Below are 19,783 nucleotides of genomic sequence, written 5' to 3'. Positions count from 1 at the left end.
TTTGACCAGTTTTTTTTTAAAACCTCATTCCCAATAAGCTTTAGCCATCAAAAACATCATTGTCATTTTCATATTATCATTGCTTTCCCTACACTTTTAGAATATTTTGAATCCTCTTCAGCAATTTGCATATTAGAAATACTTTTTGCTGCCCTCTATGCAACAAATGCAACCTGTATCCAGATAGAACATAATAACAGATAAACATACAAAGCAAATGATACCAAGTTATATAAATAAGCAAGTGCAGATTTCATGATTGTCTAGGAAAGTTTTTTTTTGGCATTACCTATCCTAAATTAGAATGCACTATTGCAATTTCACATATCTCCCACATTAAATTGCTACATAAAAACTTACTTGTGCAACTTGCTAGTTTTGATAGAACTATCAGCTGTTAAAGCTACCAGATGCATAAAGAGAACAAAATCTTAATAAAAAAACATAAGACTATAATACTGAATTAATACAACAACAAAATTCAATTGAAATAATAATTCAAATGAGGTAGATTAATGTATTTAATTTCCACGGTTATAATTACCAAATAAATTAAAGTTAAAAAAGGGAAAACACTACAAAGAACACAGTTTATTTTTACCATTACAGCAAAACAAATTTGCAATACAGTAATGATTAATATGATTGACTTATATGCGTGTTTCTTCTTTTTTGGTGACATATATCAAATACAAACAATAAACTCGCCATAAACTCATTCAATTTCTGAATACTTAAGATATATTTAATAAATTAAAAAAGGAATTACAATTGTTACTGTTTTGTTAACTACGAAACAACATAGTTTTGCAAAAACAATTCCTGAAAAACAACTAATAATTACAAAGAAATGCTTGTTTTGCAGCATTAGAACAAGTTTTCCTATTATGTCCTTTTTTCCCACATCTTGAACACCTATTCTGTGTTTTTGATTCCCACGCAGATCTAAACCTTCTCTTTTTTGGACGACTAGCCTTGTTCCTAGCAAATGGAGGAAACACAATAACATCTTTCACAATCGGTGGTATATCCCAACTTTCTTGCTTTGGTACTGGAAATATGCTGCAATCATATGTAGATAGCATGGCTTCTTTTGTAAAATATTGTGAACAAAACTGATATGGATCCATATGTTTAAAACATGCAACAGCTAACGCATGGGCACATGGAATTTCATCAATTTGAAAATGGTTGCATGAACAACTATTAGAACCCATATCAACCACGAAGTCATCTTTACCAAAGCTAACTTTAAACACCCGTTCATTGGATTCTTTGACCTGTGTATAAATCAAATATAACAATTTTTTATAAAACATGCTAATATTAAAACATTTTGTGTTAAAATCTAATTAAACTATATCAAATTATATAAATTAATATTTATATAGAAAAAATAATAAATAAAATATATACATACTAGATGTAGTAAAAGTCGTAAAATTACCTTGAATTTTTCAGCAACAATATAATTCTGCTTTAACGCTTCTTCATGTCTTCTTGTTAACTTCGTGAATGTAGATTGAGCAATTGTTCTATTCTTTACAAACCATTCTTGTGTCAAATCTCTTAACTGTTCTATCAGTAGTTCACGAGTTACTCTATTTACAGCATTCATTGATTCAACAATATTTGATGTCAAATTGTAACTCCTGTTAGCAAATTGATAACATCTTGCCCATTTCTGATAACCAATATTGGATAAATAAGACCTAATTTCTTTGTCAATATTATCCAATTGTGCCATGTTATTTTCAAATTCAGCAAATGTATAAGAATTGGCAACTCGCTCAAAATACATTCCAACTTTTTTTGGATCTTTTCGGAATCTTGTCTTTAAGTTACATCTTAAGTGATAAGTGCAAGCATAATGATCTGTTTCTGGGTACACTTTCACCAACCCTTTTGCAATACTATCATGCCAATCGGATACAAAGGACATTCCATTTCTAGTACCATATGTTTCTCTAAATTTGGTGAAAAACCATTCCCAAGATAAATCATTTTCAGAATCCACAACACTAAATGCCAAAGGGAAAATTGCACCTACATCAATCAGTTTTAAATTATAATTTGTACATAATTAACTACCCTTATTTCTTAAATAATAGATAACATGATTAATAAACTGTTATAGATATTTTTCATATAGTCAAGTGAATTTAAAAATAACAAATTAAAATATAAATATAGAGATTTAAATAGTACCAGAAGCATCTTGAGTGCAAGTTGTTATCAATGTTCCACCATGTGCTGCTTTTAAGAACGTACCATCTACAACTACTGTTGGCCAACAGTATCTCCAACCTTTAATTGATGCATTAAATGCAACAAACAGATATAAAAACGCATTAGATGCTTCCTTTTCCAGGATTAGTTTGTTGGAGCATATGTAAGTATTGTGGTAACAATGAATATGAATCGCATGATTTTCCACGAATCAATTCAAGTGCTTTTTCCTTAGAATTCCATGCCTTTTGATAGCTGACATTTACTCCATATTCAAGCCTCATATCTTCAATTATATCTGCAGGAGAGTAGTGCGTCTTCGGTTGCACGTATTTCAACTTTATCACATCACCAATAAATTTACGTGTAGCTTGCCTTTTACCTGAAAAACGAATTTTCAAACAGCAAGAATGGTTATTCTCTAATTTTCTAATCTTAAATGCGCTTGATTTGCCACATCTGCTCGCTCTGAATATCCAACAACAAGTATTGTCAATACATTTCAAGAAAAAAGTGTTGTTGACTAGATCTTTCGGTTCTAAATTGAAACCGTTCTTCAATTGCATAAAAGCTAATGGCACTTTGTAGTGTTGACTTGTCAATAAAAATTTGCCCTTCAGTAAAATTATTGAAATGCTTGTCTGTAATTAGCGAGGAAGAACCAAGCAATTGAAAATCAGATTCGTCAACAACTGATTTATCTAAATCCTCCATTATTTCGTGGGTTAATTGATGGACATAATCAATGAAATCCAAAGGTGTTTCTTGTGTTGGTTCTATTCTTAAAACTGTCTTTTCCACATTTGATATGGGAAAATGTTGATATATGCTCAAGTCCAACTTATGTATCTCTTCGGTACTTATACATAACGGATATTTCATTACATTTTCAACTCCATTCCTCATTTGTAAATAAAATGACAGATTCATGTCATTTGATATACTCATTGGGGGTTGATCTTCACTTAGCTGTGTTAAATAAATATTGCATAAAGATTTAGTTTAAACTACTAATTAAACCAAAAACTAATAGAATTAAATACTCATAAAATTCTTAAAATAAAAACTCAAAATAACAAATGCAAATTATATCAAACCTGGTATTTTATCTTCAATGTTGTTTTATCCATGTTAATCTTCAAATGAGTTGATAAAATGCTAATTAGCATTTCAAACCCACATTGCTCTGGCATTACCAGTCCATCGCTTTCAAAATTAACAAACTTGTTTTCCGTTGTCCAATTTCCATTAAAATGGATCAGTAACGGAAATGTTGTCATGATATCACCTAACAGAATATGACAATAAGTTAAAACTATTTGAATGTTTAGACCATGAATAAATTGATTAAATTATCATATACATCAAAACTTGAATAGTCATTTGAACAATAATCAACATTTGAATTAGTTTCTAAATGCAAAATCACCAAACTTATTGCATTAAATGTACCATATTATTAGTTGAATACTTGCTGGATTTTTATTATTTGATGTTGTTTTAACTTTGATTATGCCATCATTCAAATTGCATTTGAAAGATAGCATAATTCAAGTTTCTTGGATGGTATAAAGCAAATTATGTTTGTCTAGTGCAGCTTTTGTTCTATATTTGCAAAATAAACTTGATCCGCATATTTGTGATTAAAGAGAAAATTATGGTTACTGTGAGTCTATTACTTATTGACTTTATTTGAATTAGTGCAGCTTTTCCTTTTCTATATAGAGGTTTCCATCTAAACACTAAAATTAACCGACATAATTAAGATATGTGTTAAATGACAGTGTTTTTAAATTTTTATTGAAGCTCATGTTAGACTTTTAAAAAATGGTATAATGATAGTTTTTCAGGAATAATATTAGTGAAAGCTGATTTCCATAATTCTGAAGAAACTCACTTTAATTAAACAAAACTAACCGTACTGTAAGAAGTCATTCCTCCTATTTCATTAACACAATACTTGAAGCAATTATTGAAATGAAAAAGAAAAAAGCAGTGTAGATATAAAGAATCTGATATTTGCAGACAGCTTCATAGAAAAATTAAAGGTAAAAATTAGACATTGAACGTTTGCTGGTTTATTCAATTTAAAAACATGTGAACAGAGTTAAGTTTTTAAAGGGAACAGATTAAAAAAACAAAAAGCAAGTTGATGAACAATAAAAAGGAAAACCAAACTTCAACAGCTGTGTTTTAATTGCTTATTGACAGTAAAATCATCGTTTAAAGAGGAGTTCATTTAAGAAATATGTTTGATCTTGCAGAAGCAAAAAACATTAGGAAAATCATAAAATAGCCAAAAAAGCATCAAATAGGGAAAATACCTTGAATTTCAACAGCCTACAGTTAAAATCAAAGAGTGAACCACATACCAAAATACATCTTGCTCTGTTTGTGCTGGTTCTGCAATAGAAAATGTGAATGATAAACAAAACACGAAATTGGAAGAATGAAGAGATATTTGAAAACAAACTACTTCTTTACCTTTGTTGTATGTAAAACCGGTCTTGAGTTTGTGGAAACAAGAAACAGTTACTTTGAATTTCACAAAATTAGAAGATGAAATTGCCCTGAGTAAAAACAACAATAAGAAAACCAGAGAAGAAAAGAGATAAAAATGGAAATGGAAAGTAGAAAACCATGATATTTCCTAATTAACTCATGATATTTCCTTTTTGCAGATCGATTCTTTTTCTATGATTTTAGAAATAGAAGAATGGCAGTTTTTTTATCTCAAATGCATTCAAAATTTGAAATTTACACGTTAGTTTTAGCCTTAATCCCATCTTTAAATTATTTCCAAATAATAATTTAAAATCTCAGCAGTTGCAACCTTTGATGATATAACCAATTTTTTTTTTCAAAAACTTAACATATAAAGAAATACTTTTTATACTACTGGTTTCTTGTAAATACTTATCCAAATCCTGACTAACCTGTAACTAACCCAAAATATTACTCTTTTGCAATTCTTATTTTATGTCTTCCACATGGTTTCTTACCATCCAACTATAATAATAATAATAATAATAATAATAATAAGCTTTCTTCTATTTATTTTTTTCTCCTTTTTTCAATTTATCATTAAAATTTAAATACATAATTAAATCATTTAAGCCTGATTTAGAAGAGTTTTACTTGTTTAAAATCCCAACTCATATGAATGCAACTCGTCTAACAGTAAAATTTAGGGTAAAGCAGAAAAGAAAAATCATGAGAGTTTCAGTATAAATATGTTTTATAATTTAAAAATTTGTGCACAAACAAACATTTTCACTAAAAAAAAATCAAATTTATCTCCATGAAAAACATTGTAAACAAAATTATAGCAGTTTCTATATTCCTCTTAAATAAATAAAACTGTAACTCTTAAATAAATAAAACCTTAACTTTTAAAGGGAGAAAATCTGTTGCCCCCGGACTTGCCGTCCTCTTGGCTGTCGCCACTCCTTTTATGACATGTGTCATACTAATCCTAATCACTTTTAACACCCAACTAACACTGGTAACTCTTACTAATTCTAATCCCGGTTAATTCAATGAGTGAATAATCAGTATTTTTTTCTTCCGGCAGAAATTGTTTGCAAACCTGAGATTTCTTTATCTTCTGGTTTCTTGACAAAAAATTGAGAGAGATAGTGACATATATTTTCAATTTCTAGACTGGTCTGCTACTTGAGAGAGATAGTAAATGCTTGAAACCACAATATTTATTTATTTTTACATATATCTCTCAAAATTAACTCCGCCTGTGAGGGTCACTTGGTGGCCTTTACAGCCGGTCCCAAGCCCGGACAAAGGAGGAGGGTTGCGGTAGGTTTGTGGCGGCCAGCGTAAAACTTAGCCACATCTTATGACATGAACCATAATATAAATACCGTTGGGGCGTTCCCTACTCAGCGACGCGCTGCACTTCCTAGACCCGGGTGTAGTGATAAATGTGCAAGGGTTGCTAGGTCGTCGCCCCGAAGCGGCGCGCCACCCCTGGACCCGGGGGTGGTGTCAAATATGCAAGGGTTGCGGGTAAATAAGCTAGTCCACGGTAATGGTAGGGGTAGGGGTAAGGGTAGTAGGTTACGCTTTGGGACATGGAACATAGGTTCTTTGACAGGAAGATTAGCTGAAATTGTAGATGTTATGAAGAGGAGGAGAATAAATATATTATGCCTACAAGAAACCAAGTGGGTTGGAGCCAAGGCTAGAGAGATAGCTCCTTGGGGTTATAAGCTTTGGTACTCAGGAAAGGATAAGGGTAGAAATGGAGTAGGTATTCTTATTGATAGGGAGTATATTGATGAGGTAGTAGCGGTGTCTAGGAAGAGCGATAGAATTATGAGTGTTAAGCTAGTGATAGGGGATGAGGTTGTGAATGTCATTAGTGCATATGCGCCACAAATAGGATTAGATGTGTCTATAAGACAAGCTTTTTGGGATGACTTAGAGGAAGTGGTGCAACAGGTTCCTAGGGATGAAAAAATGGTACTAGGGGGTGATCTCAATGGACACGTGGGTTCTAGGCGAGATGGGTTTGAGAGTGTTCATGGAGGGTATGGCTTTGGAGATAAGAATGAAGCAGGAAATGATATTTTGGGAGGAGGTTACTATGGATTTTATCACCGGACTTCCTTCGTCCAAGGGTTATACGGTTATTCTTGTGGTGGTGGACCGCTTGACTAAATATGCTCATTTTGGCGTTCTACCCTCGAATTATTCTGCTCAAACGGTGGCTGCACTATTTCTGGATATTGTTGTTAAGCACCATGGATTCCCTAAAACGAGCGTTTCTGATCGAGATGCTATTTTCCTAAGTAAGTTTTGGCAGCATTTGTTTAAACTCAGTGGTACGCAACTGAAGCATAGTACAGCATATCACCCTCAGACTGACGGGCAAACTGAAGTGGTGAACAGGGGGCTCGAGCAGTATTTGCGCGCAATGGTGTTTGAACGACCGACAATGTGGTCATCTTTTATGAGTTGGGCTGAATATTGTTACAATACCGACTTCCATAGCAGTATAAAAATGTCGCCCTTTCAAGCTTTATATGGCCGGTTACCACTGACACTGATTCTGTATGCCCGCGGCTCTTCTCGCATTGCTGCGGTTGATGAGCTTTTAATTGAGCGTAATGCTTTGTTGCGTCGATTGAAGGAAAATTTATGCGAGTCGCAGCAACGTATGGAAATGCTTGCCAATCGGAAAAAGAGAGAGGTTGAATTTTCTGTTGGAGATCTGGTGTTAGTTAAATTACGGCCTTACCGACAAATTTCAGTTGCTTCGCGTCTATCTAACAAGCTATCTAAGAGGTATTATGGTCCCTTTCGAGTATTGGAACGAGTTGGGGAGGTGGCTTATCGACTGGAACTTCCCAGTTCAAGTCGCATACATCCTGTGTTTCATGTGTCTTTGTTGAAGAAATTTCATGGAGTGTCTACTCCGGTACCGGCTGCGTTGCCAGTGGAATTAGAGCAAGGTCGACCCAAAGAGCAACCTTTGGCAGTTTGTGATGGTCGTCAAGTTCTCCGGGATGGTCAATTGGCGCAACAGATTTTGGTTACTTGGTCTCATAGCCCCCCTGAAAATGCTACTTGGGAATGGCTGGATGACTTTCGCGTGGCTTATCCGGAGTGCCACCTTGCGGACAAGGTCAGTTTTGAAGGAGAGGGGAGTGTTACACCGACTGCTGGGTCCGGGTCTGTTGGGAGTCGGCCTATTCGTGCAAAACGGGTCCCGGCGTGGTAAAAAGACTTTGTGCTCGACTAGGACTACTTTCCTTAAATTGTGCAATTCTTCTTTAATTAGGATTATTCTTAAGTTAGGATTAGCTATTCTGTTTTGGTTAGGATTCTTTTATTGTCTGGACAAACTAGTATAAATAGTTGGATTGTTTTATGTTTTGAATTACGCTTTTGATAAATAAGAATCTAGTTTCTTCTCTTCAATCTTCTAAGTTCTTGGAGCTAGCACTCGCTCGAAGAGTGCGGGGTCGATCGCCCGTTTTGATCGTATCACATATACTGATGGAAGAATGCTTGATCGTATTCACATGATCTTTTGGGTTGTTTCATCCTCATTTAAGCTACTTGATAGACTTCGACTACTATCACCACTAGACATTTTTCCAAAAGAGCATTCATCCTTGATGGGGTGAAAAGCACGCTCATGAAAATCATCTATATCCTTCCCTTTATTAAACATGCCATCAAGGTGAAGCATTTCTTTTTCCAGAATACTAGCAGAAATGTTTTTCATTTTTAACTATAAAGACAAAAAATAAAAAATGAATTAATCATAAGTAATATAAATTTTATTAAATAATACAAAAAAATTATATAATAATATGTTATTAAATTTGACAAAAATGCCTCTTACCAGATGAGATGGAAGACAAAATATATCTCTGCGTAATTGCTTCATGGTTGGTTTTCCAATAGTATTCCAGTTTAGAATTCGTGGTACTGCTCTACCATTTTTTTTTTTTTGCAAATTTACCATCCACGGCACCACAACATTCATAGAACCAAACCTACAGCACTATTGGACAACCGATAATGTTGCACTTGTTTGGGAAACCAGGATGAATGGAACCACTCCTATTGGACCTACCCGTATATTTCTCCTTCATAGACTTAAGCGTGTAATCAAAAGCAACCTTTCCCCATGGAAAATCATTCCATCTATGGCTCTCTATTATATTAAAATGAATATCAGGAATGCTTTGATTTGGATGGTTAGATAACAAAAAATGGTGCAAAAAAAACAGGAACGCAATTTTCACAGCATCCTCGTCACAATCCCATCTTTTTGTTTTTAAGCACTCACGCACAGATAGCTTTGTGACCTTGTCTAAACCGTTAAAATACTTAACCCTTAAAATGTGAGGTTCAGTGGAAGCTAGAAAATTATCAACATGTCCCAGACATTTTAAGCCAGTCACTACTGCAAATTCTTCAATCCCAAATCTTAACCTATTGCCACAAATATTAAACCACATATCATGATCATTATACTGATTGACCTCTCTTAACAATAAAGCATGTAAAACCTAAGGTTGAACAGCTAAAACATCTAAGTGTAGAAAATGACCAAAACAAGTATCAGCAAACATAGTCAATTGCTTGGTGGTTAATGCTTGTTTAATTTCATAAATAGCATCAACTGTCATTGTAGTTGTGAGGCAGCATGAATAGAAATGCTCTGGTTTAATAAGAAAATCCCATTCCTGTATTAAAAATTAAGTAAATTACGATTCTTATATCAATGTTTTAAAAAAATGAAAATTAATTGAAAGCTTAAAGAAGTGCTGACCCTCAATTCTTCTTTCCTCCTCGGATACCATTGCTTTCGTTCCATCATATTCGACTTATTAGGTGAAATGTCACTTAATATATCCCTGATATCTGTTGCTTTAGAGATTGGAGTAGCATTAGTTTTGTGAATTTTTTAAAAAGCCCCTGAAATTCGTTTCTGTTTCATTCTGACTCTTTTCTTACTGATAGGTGAATTTTGTAGAAATGATAAACCTTGTTTGCCCATATCTGCAATCAAGTTATCAGCATAAATGTTTTTAAATAGCAAATTGAAAACACGAAACCATTAAAAATCAGAAGCACACAGTATTTAAAAATATGGTAGTAGTTAAAATTGGTATAACATGAAGTTTAGTACTTTGAAAACACAATGTAAATTAAAAAAACCAAAAAACCATAAATAAATTGTGAAAACATCCAATTTAGGAGGCTATTGTAGGTTAGGATCATTTAGCAGAATAAACAAATTCATATTTAAATGCAACAGTGTTTTTTTAACCATCGTAAGTGATGATGAAAGTATGAAAACTATTTAAAAGTTTTAATAATGTAAAAAAAAGAGAACGGAGAAGACAACATGAACCATGAAAATTCATTAATTTATTCATCTAAAAACTAAAATTAACCGACATAATTAAGATATGTGTTAAATGACAGTGTTTTTAAATTTTTATTGAAGCTCGTGTTAGACTTTTAAAAAATGGTATAATGATAGTTTTTCAGGAATAATATTAGTGAAAGCTGATTTCCATAATTCTGAAGAAACTCACTTTAATTAAACAAAACTAACCGTACTGTAAGAAGTCATTCCTCCTATTTCATTAACACAATACTTGAAGCAATTATTGAAATGAAAAAGAAAAAAGCAGTGTAGATATAAAGAATCTGATATTTGCAGACAGCTTCATAGAAAAATTAAAGGTAAAAATTAGACATTGAACGTTTGCTGGTTTATTCAATTTAAAAACATGTGAACAGAGTTAAGTTTTTAAAGGGAACAGATTAAAAAAACAAAAAGCAAGTTGATGAACAATAAAAAGGAAAACCAAACTTCAACAGCTGTGTTTTAATTGCTTATTGACAGTAAAATCATCGTTTAAAGAGGAGTTCATTTAAGAAATATGTTTGATCTTGCAGAAGCAAAAAACATTAGGAAAATCATAAAATAGCCAAAAAAGCATCAAATAGGGAAAATACCTTGAATTTCAACAGCCTACAGTTAAAATCAAAGAGTGAACCACATACCAAAATACATCTTGCTCTGTTTGTGCTGGTTCTGCAATAGAAAATGTGAATGATAAACAAAACACGAAATTGGAAGAATGAAGAGATATTTGAAAACAAACTACTTCTTTACCTTTGTTGTATGTAAAACCGGTCTTGAGTTTGTGGAAACAAGAAACAGTTACTTTGAATTTCACAAAATTAGAAGATGAAATTGCCCTGAGTAAAAACAACAATAAGAAAACCAGAGAAGAAAAGAGATAAAAATGGAAATGGAAAGTAGAAAACCATGATATTTCCTAATTAACTCATCAAGAATTGTTACCAGTTGCAACAAAGACCAGAAAAATGCAGAACAAAAAATTATGGAAGAAGAAGTAAACGTTATGCAGAAGAACACGAGCCAAACAAGAAGGGTAGTGGGACCGTTATTTCTATTTGAATTTCCAAAATAGAAAAAATTAAATTAATAATTTAATTCCAAAAATAACTGAAATGTGACAAAAACAGAAATAAAAAATGACAGAATGACAAAATACAAGAAAAAACAGAAAATGATAAAAACAGAAAAATGAGTCATTAAACTGTAAAATAATTTTTAAAAGTGTTTTTATATGTAATTTCCTCTAATATTTTTGTGGAGTAAATTGAGGTGTGCCGGTGTAAAACAAATAATGCATGGCAGAGGTGAGTAAGGCCCCGTTTGTTTGGGGAAAAATATTGTGTTCTGGAAAATTTTATGCAGAGAAAATATTGTGCAGGAAAATAAAATATTTTTCTGTGTTTGGTAACAACACTGGAAAATATTTTACGGTGTTTTGCTACAACACTGAAAAATATTTTCCAACCACTAAAAACTTGAAAAAACACAAAAAAAAATGTGAAATTTTGTTAAAAACACAAAAAGTAAAAAAAAAATATTAAAAACATGAAAAACATGAAAAAGGTGAAAAACCATGAAAATGTGAAAAAAATTAATGTTAAAAACCCGAAAAACGTTTTTTCACATTTTTGGCATTTTTTCTACGTTTTCTCATGTTATTAACGTTCTTGTGTTTTTTTTTTGCATTTTGTTACTTTTTCGTGTTATTCACGTTTTTGTGTTTTTTAAATTTTCGTGTTTTGTTTGCATTTTTCGTCTTTTCATGTTTATCGCGTTTTTCACTTATTGTCACGTTTTTGTGTATTAGCATTTTTCGCGTTTTCGTATTTTTCATATTTTCTCACATTTTCGTGTTTTTGTATTTTTCATGTTTTTGTATAATTCGTGTTTTCTCACTTTTTCGCGTTGTTCATGTTTTGTGCTTTTTCAAGTGTTTGCTTTTTTTTGCGTTTTTATGTTTTTCACATTTGTTCACATTTTCATTTTTTGCTGGGTTTTTTTTCATATTCTCGTGTTTTGTAACGTTTTCACGTTATTCATGTTTTTTCGTGTTTCATATTTTTGTATTTTTATATTTTTAACGTTTTTCTCATTTTTTCTAGACGCATATGTTTTGGGGAAAATGCTTTACCCTTTTGAAAAGGGTAAAACATTTTCCCTTATTTCTTCCTTCATTTTCCATTGACTTGCTACTTATTTTCCTTTGACTTATTTTCCTGCCCAAACAAACGGTGGAAAATTGGAAAAATATTTTCTTGCAGAATATTTTCCCCCAAACAAACAGGGCCTAAGAGAGTGTTTGTTTACCTACTTTTTACCTCTGGTTTGCCTTTTCATTTTGAAAGGCAGCGTTTTAGGTGTTTGGTTAGACTCTTTCTGTTTGCCTTTTACCGTTGAAAATCAGTTTTTTACAAAAGCAGAGAATCTCTGCTTTTTTGAAAAGCAGCATTTTCCAAAGGCAACAGCAAACAGGAACAGTAACCAGCAAAATGGAACATCAAACAGCAAGTAGCCAAACAGACCCTAAATCTTATTATTATTTGATTGCGTTTTATATACAATCATGTTTTGTAGGATAGAGGTAACAATTTGGTATTTTGGATCAAAATTGTGTTATCATATGTGTATGTATATATATATGGCATAAATATTAGAAAAATCATTTTTATGTCAATCTTATAATTATCTATGTAAATCGTGTTTTCGTATAAAGAATTGCTATCTCCTACACACGTTTGGATCTAGTCTAATTATCAAGTTGACTCTTTTAGTTGCTCATTGACATGCGGTACGTGACTTTTTGGGTGCACTACGATACCAACGTTAGTAACCAATCAGAATAAAGAAACAACAATTTAACATAATGAAGGGAGAAAAAAAAATAGATATTACCTATTTATAAGCTATTATGAGTACAAAAGTACAATTCTACCCATGGTTTGGGCAACGGGTCGGTTTCTACTATGGGTTTGTGTGCTTCTCATTTAACAATGGGCCTCTTAGAGTTGGATGGGCTTTTAAAAGCAAATTGGACCTCTGTTTGGACCTTTTTTTTTTTGTGAAAGAACCTCTGTTTGGACTTAGTCCAAAATAGATAGGGAAATTTATATAGAAATCCACTTTCAAAAACTATTTACAACTATGTCAAGTTATAATTCTGAACTATGTCAAACTATAATAAAATCATTATTTTTAAAGATTAAAGTTTATAAATTTGGGATCTAGAATATATTGTCAAGAATTTGGGATTTATGAATTGGGGTTTAAACTTTTTAAATTAGGTGTAAAAACATATTTTGTTTAGCATATATAGAAAAAATAACATATTAAGAATTAAGTTTCATGATATGATTTAATTATAATTTTGTAGTTAATTGTGATATTCATGTAAAAAGCCCAAATAGATATCCCCTTTTTACTCTCATTTTGAACATTAATATGAAGAAGCAGTGAATGCTTTTTATCTTTTGCTCTTATTTCAAGGTATGTGGATCGATGCATGTGTAACGATTCGATGTGAAAATGGCAGTTACTTATAGTAGTGAAAAGGTATATAGATTTGTGTTGAGTCACAAAAAATCTTTTTACATATAGCAGTTCTTAAGTATAAGGTGCAAGGACTATATTTCATCCGCATTCGAACCTTAGAGTAAAACAAACTTATCAAGTTCAAATTAGTTTCGCCTTATAATTCTTTTGTGTGGTGTTTTACTTATTTCAATTCTGTCCCATTTAACCTTACTCCTAAAGTTCTAAAGTTTTCTCTCCTATCCTTTTTTCAGGGAGATATCCAAGCTTTCTTCCCCTAGACATTTATTGGACTTATGATTCTAGCGGGGAAGGCGAAAATCCTTTTATCAAAAAACCAAAGAAATTAGAATATCATAATATTAACTACAAATAAGTAATGACTATGTAATATATTTTATCCAAATATTTACTATAAAATGTAAAACTATTGCAATATCTGAAATTGATTTGGGAGGTTCAATTTTATTGTGGTTGCAGAAAAGTGGTGAATTTTGTGCCTATTAGAAAATGATAATATTTAGATTATTGAAGCAAAATGAGAGTAAAAGTGAACTTCTCCAATAACTTTGACATTGCGAAACAAATTAAGGAAAAATACCTAATTAATTAACGATTTAATTCAAATCCACCGGCTTCTGCAACGGCTAGTTAATGTGGCCATGTATATAAATATACCTGCGGCTTCATGAAGTCTGGGTTGTGCTTACAATGTTAGCAGCAAAGCAACAATCATGGAAAATCAACATCAAGTGCAGAGCTAACAAATTCTATTTCAAATTCAAATTCAAATTCAATTTCAACTTTCTCAAATTTTCTCTGTTTCTGAAGCTTCACCAATTTCTTCTTCACCTTAACACAGAATCCCTAAAACAACCAATCCAACCCCAATCTAAATTCCGCAAATTTAAGATCTGGCGTGCAGGGAAAACCTCAGTTCTTCGAGACCCACAAAGGAAACATGTTCAAAATTCAAAATATGAGGTACTTGCGGATTAATTATTTAATTGAATCTATTGTTGAAATCGTTAATTAGTGAGGTTATTAACCAATAGGAGCCAAAATTGTTCGGTGGAAGTCTTGCATCTTTATCAAAATCTGTGACCGGGAAAGATGAAAAGAGGATTATGATTAATGGATTATTGTTGTTGGTGGAAAGGTGTTTGAATAAATGTGTAAACGGGAAAGCTAGAAAGAGTGTTTTGATAATGATAGTGCTGTCAACACTGTTAATCCCTTTGGGCGAGTTGATTAATCAGAAGGTGTGGTAGTATGTCGCCTCGTCTGGGTTCTTATATGTGATCTCTCAGGTATTTTCCATGTGATATGATTTGATTAGATTCGATTCTCCAACCAAATTAGCTTATCATGGTTTTTTCTTTTGTTAGTTAATAATTTCAACATTTTGTCCAACTGCAAGTGTGAATTGGAGGAACAAGTAAGTTGTTTATTGAGAGCATGAGCAATGTGTTTTAAATCTCATGGACTACCAAATTCCTCTGCTCATCTCTATTGGTCGTATCAGTTCAACAAACATATGGGAAACAATTCTACTCCATCATTATAATTGAATGGTTACTCTATGTCTATGTAAATGGGAATATTGCAAATACATGCCCATTGCTTGTCCTTCTTTTCTTTTTTTATTATACCTGTGCTATTCACATGGACCATCGTTTTGATCATTCACCGATAGATCTAGATTCATTTAAAATGTTTTGAATCTACCCCTTAGGATTTTAATGAGCTTAGAATGATCAAATTCATTTAGTCATTAGGGTACCTGTGAACACTCTGCTTTTATACAAATTGCTAATGACAAATCATACCGATACGAATTACTGTCGAACTAGTTGGTTTTGATTTTAACCCAACAAAAGAGTTTCTTCTAAAGTCTAGCTTGAAGTAGTTAATCCCACATAAAAGGTTTCAACGTTGCTCTCTAATGGAGGCTTTGGTAATAATTTCATAAAAGTTGGTCCATCCTTACAAACAAAAGGCTTAAATAGCTATTCCCAAATAATAAAGCAAAAGACTAAAATAACCTAGCTAGGGCTATAACACAATAAAGAAAGGTAGGGATGAGATGACAAAGAGATGCCAAAATGACATTTAGGGAAATAAACCTACATGGCAAAACAGTAAAATAAGGAGTGACATAAACAGTAAATATTGGAATTCTGGCAGCTCTTGTCTCCTTTCTCCCCTTTTACATTTCTTGCTGTAAAAACAATGTGTGGCCTTCAACTCTTCGGGTTCACTCGACGTGTGGGCAGGGGCACAGGCCGAGTGAATTAACTTAGGAGCTCCCCCATTCTGGCACTCGAGCTTCACACGATGTGTGTCCTCCTGACACACCGTGTGGGGGTGGTCTTCCACCATTTCCTCATTTGTCCTTCCTCTCACACCTCGTGTGGTTGAGGGCACACGCTCTTCCTTCGCGTTGGCTCGAGATTATAGAGGAGATGTCCGCATCATTCTCCCTTTTTTGAAATATCGTGCTCCTCAACACGTGTTATCCGCCCCGTACGCCTAAGAACTTTTTTGCCAATCTTAAGCCCAATGGGACCACTCTCGACCCTCAATTGCATCCTCATGAGGCGGCGCTTCATGACAAGAACATAGAACGAATGTCTTTCCAACCAAGTTGTCATAACTCCCAATTGGAGTAAGCGAACCAAATATACAACAATGAGTTTGGAAATTACCTGATAGGAAGCTTGAATCAACAATTATTTGCTCGGGTTAGGGTCAACTTACGACCTATGGGGTAACAACAATGTAGAACTAGTGGATCCATTCCCGAAGTCAGCGGAACATGGCGTGTTTCACTCACTCCACCAAAACTAGCCTCACCTTGAAATAGGCTACCCTTTACCACTAAATCGAAGACTTGACAAATCACTGCATCCCCTTTCGGTGCCAGTTCCCAGGTTGGACAAACAATCAAGGTGGCTTTCTTTTCTCCACTAGAAGAGCCCCTCAAAGGTGTAAGAATGTACTTGACCCCATCCTTGAATATGGTGTACGGTTGTCCCATCTCGCATGTGAGGCATCCTGGTCGAATTGTCAAGGTCTCCTTAGGAGCAAATGGTACACATCCATTTCAACCACATCACGTATAACCTCATCTTTGTAAGCCCTAATGGAAATAGGAACCTTACATCGATGAGTGACATTAAGCTTCTCTTGATCTTTGATCCAACCAACTTGATACAGATTCACATGTGGTTCTGGTACCAAGCCAAATTTGCTCAATGTGGCTTTACTAAGGATGTTCTTTCGACTTCTCCTATCAACAATCACTTCACATCTCATTCCATGGATTAAACACCGAGTCCTAAATAATTGGTGTCTTGGATTATTCTCTTGTTCAGTCGACATTAGCACCCTCTTCACCACATGTTCTCTAGTTCATCCTCATCGAAAGCATTTTTGAAGGGTGTCGGTTTGAGATACGAATTGTTGTTCCGAAGTGGAGATGGAACACACCTTACTTGCTTTCCATTCCCAACAGGCATCCTCCCGGTATTAGACTCTTTGAACTCCACTAGCACTTGCAATTTGCTTCATTTCATCTATTGGCTCTAGGTGTTTCCAAGTGGAAGTATTCCCGTCTCCACCCATCTTTCTAGAGTGTTCTTGACTCTTTACGCTCAATTGGGATTCCACCTTCAATGCCAAGTTCCGAGCATCTTATACCCGGATGACCATTTGTGTGCTAATTTTGTCTTGTATATTATACCGAAAGCCCTCAAGATACCGTGAAGTCTTTTGGCTTTCGGTTTCTGACAAGTTTACCCTTGCCGAAAGTTAAGAACTTCGATGTGTATTGGTGGACACTCCTACATGGCTTTTCAGCTATAATTAGAGGTGGCAAAAGTACACACGATCCAATTACATGACTCGAAATCGACAAGCATTTTTAGTGCTTGAGTTTAGCTTAGCAAGAAATATGTCATTTTTGGATTGACACAAAACTGACACGCAAATTTTTGGGTTAGGTTATGGTTGATATGCTAACCCTAAAATGATGCGAATATTTAAAATTATTGTTATATTCTCTCGTATTTTTATGTCCCCTCATTTAGTCCCCTTAAACGGCACGACATCAATGAGGCTCTTTAAACGACATCAATGTACTCCAAAGTTTAATTGTTTTATTTAAACACACTGAAATTCATTTTCAAAGGAGGGTGTATACAAAGAAACATTCACAACGGTTTATTCCTTCAATTGAGTCTTTACCCTTAATTGAAATTATTTAAACTTGAGATTCCTACATTGGTTGGTCATGCTAAAGGTCCTAAAGACGAGATTATTTTTGAACTGGCATCCTAAAAAAAATCATGGGGGTAATGTAAACACAGTTAAGCAAATATATACATATCATCTGATTGTTCAAGATACCCCTAAAATAAACCATGTGTCAACCCCAAAATAAAATTAGAGGCATCGTATAATTCCTACAAACAAGCAATAATTCTTACATATGAGTTCACACCCAAGATATACAAAAAATATCTCACTAAGTAGCATGTGATAGTTTATTTATGGCATTCTGCCCCCAAAATAAACAAATGTAGTGTCCTCAATGCATGAGCAGGCAGATAGGTTTACCCATTGGTGAGCACGAGTTTTCAAAAGCAATTTAAGGAACAAAAAGACCATACCAGAAATGGAGAGTCCACACTATATAAGCGCATGTTCATATGTCAGGGTTGGGGGAAGAGACTTCTTCCTCCCCCTGCTTCACTGGTGTATTGTCATCTTGTTGCACACCATCACTATTCTCTAGGAATAAGGTTTTAGAAATAGAGGGAGCCAAGTGGGAGTTGCCTACTTGGTCTTTCGGTTGTTCACTTTTGTTTTGCTGTGCAACAACAAGTAGCTTCGGTGAAGCTACCTCCTCATCCTGCGCCTTATTCTTCTCAACCAAATGCATGTTGTGAACGTATGGATATGTGCCCTGCACCCATCAACTCCCCTCCCCATCTACGATCCTTCTCTTATGCTCTAGTGATGCTATTTGGATTGGCTCCATATAGCTGGGTTCTCCTGGTGCTTTCCTCTTGTTGGTATGCTTAGATTGTGACTCATCGGTTATAAGAGTCCAGGTACGTCCAGACTTCTGGCATATTGTAAGTGTTGGAGGTATTGCGACTAATTTAGCGGAAGCAATTAATTAATCGAAGTGAAAAAATATAAAATTGCTAGAGTTAATAGAACTTTGAAAGAAAGGAATTAGACTTAATGAAATTTCATTAACTTGAACAATAAACTTGTTACAATTTCAGCTACCAAACACTCAACTCTAATCCTATTTATAAGAAAATAAACCGTGTAAGAACAGTGTCTAATGTGAAACAATAATTTAAAGTTTCAGCTCTTCACATATATATGTTGACTATGGCATCTTATAATATTGGATTCACAAGTTCTGCCAACATAATTGACTCAACTTCCAATATAAAATAATTAATTATTTTTGTTTGTTTTTTAACATTAATTGTTTTCATTGGGTGTTATTATTGATGTTTTCCATCAATAATTTAATTTGTGTCGGATATATTGAAAAACTTGTCTCTTTTTTATTATTTTTTTTATTTTATTTTTTATTTTTTTATTATATGGACAATAATCAATTTCATCACTCCTTCTTGATGTATTGTCCATAGATCCCGAGTTTGGCTCGTAGAAATTCAAATTTATTTTTCGGAAGTGCCTTCGTGAAAATATCCGCAACCTGATTTTCACTGCTGCAGTGAATCAGAGTAATTTCGCCTTCATTTTCAGCTTCCCGGACAAAATGAAACTTGATCTTGATGTGCTTCGTTCTTCGGTGCTGAACTGGATTCTTACCAATGGCAATTGTAGACTTGCTGTCACAAAAAATCTTAGTCTGTTGGTGCTGTATTTCGCCCATATCCACTAAAATTCTTCTTAGCCATATCGCTTGATTAACCGCTGAACATGCTGCAATATATTCAGCTTCTGCAGTTGACTGAGCGACTGTTTCTTGCTTTTGTGAGATCCATGAAAATACTCCACTACCGAAACTGAAATTGTAACCGGATGTACTTTTCATGTCATCTTGTGAACCTGCCCAAT

General features: G+C 33.8%; 1 protein-coding gene and 1 long non-coding RNA gene across 7 annotated transcripts; one reads left to right on the top strand and one right to left on the bottom strand.

The window, feature by feature from the left end:
• Nucleotides 1-695: 695 nt before the first annotated feature.
• On the bottom strand, nucleotides 696-18,484 carry LOC136207021 (uncharacterized). Of its 6 annotated transcripts, none has more exons than XM_065998265.1 (12): nucleotides 18,346-18,484; nucleotides 14,274-14,367; nucleotides 10,895-10,980; nucleotides 10,735-10,813; nucleotides 9,536-9,765; nucleotides 8,600-9,449; nucleotides 4,714-4,799; nucleotides 4,554-4,632; nucleotides 3,327-3,517; nucleotides 2,209-2,611; nucleotides 1,448-1,573; nucleotides 696-1,280 (listed from the first exon to the last, which is right to left on the bottom strand). In XM_065998265.1, the coding sequence occupies exons 10-12, from the start codon at nucleotides 2,215-2,217 to the stop codon at nucleotides 834-836; spliced, it is 582 nt and encodes a 193-aa protein (XP_065854337.1). In that variant the 5' UTR covers nucleotides 2,218-2,611; nucleotides 3,327-3,517; nucleotides 4,554-4,632; nucleotides 4,714-4,799; nucleotides 8,600-9,449; nucleotides 9,536-9,765; nucleotides 10,735-10,813; nucleotides 10,895-10,980; nucleotides 14,274-14,367; nucleotides 18,346-18,484; the 3' UTR covers nucleotides 696-833. The 6 variants fall into 6 exon arrangements, with proteins under 6 accessions (XP_065854337.1, XP_065854332.1, XP_065854334.1 ...); XM_065998260.1 differs by having other exon boundaries at nucleotides 697-1,280; nucleotides 1,448-2,046; XM_065998262.1 differs by having other exon boundaries at nucleotides 697-1,280; nucleotides 1,448-2,046; nucleotides 4,602-4,632.
• Nucleotides 14,397-15,795, top strand: LOC136207023 (uncharacterized). Its single transcript, XR_010676541.1, has 3 exons — nucleotides 14,397-14,656; nucleotides 14,728-14,982; nucleotides 15,061-15,795. It is a non-coding gene; the product is annotated as an uncharacterized lncRNA (long non-coding RNA).
• Nucleotides 18,485-19,783: the final 1,299 nt, after the last annotated feature.

The sequence above is a fragment of the Euphorbia lathyris genome, chromosome 9 (assembly GCF_963576675.1).
Source record: "Euphorbia lathyris chromosome 9, ddEupLath1.1, whole genome shotgun sequence".
NCBI classification, from domain to species: Eukaryota; Viridiplantae; Streptophyta; class Magnoliopsida; order Malpighiales; family Euphorbiaceae; genus Euphorbia; species Euphorbia lathyris.
Note: the sequence above shows the minus strand (reverse complement) of the source record. Positions and strands in the feature narration are given on the sequence as shown.

Coding starts and splice junctions, on each gene's coding strand:
- LOC136207021 (XM_065998260.1), bottom strand. CDS start 1,942: ATGTCCTTTGTATCCGATTGGCATGATAGTATTGCAAAAGGGTTGGTG. Junction 1,281..1,447: donor TTGTTGCTGAAAAATTCAAG/GTAATTTTACGA, acceptor ATTTATACACAG/GTCAAAGAATCCAATGAACG.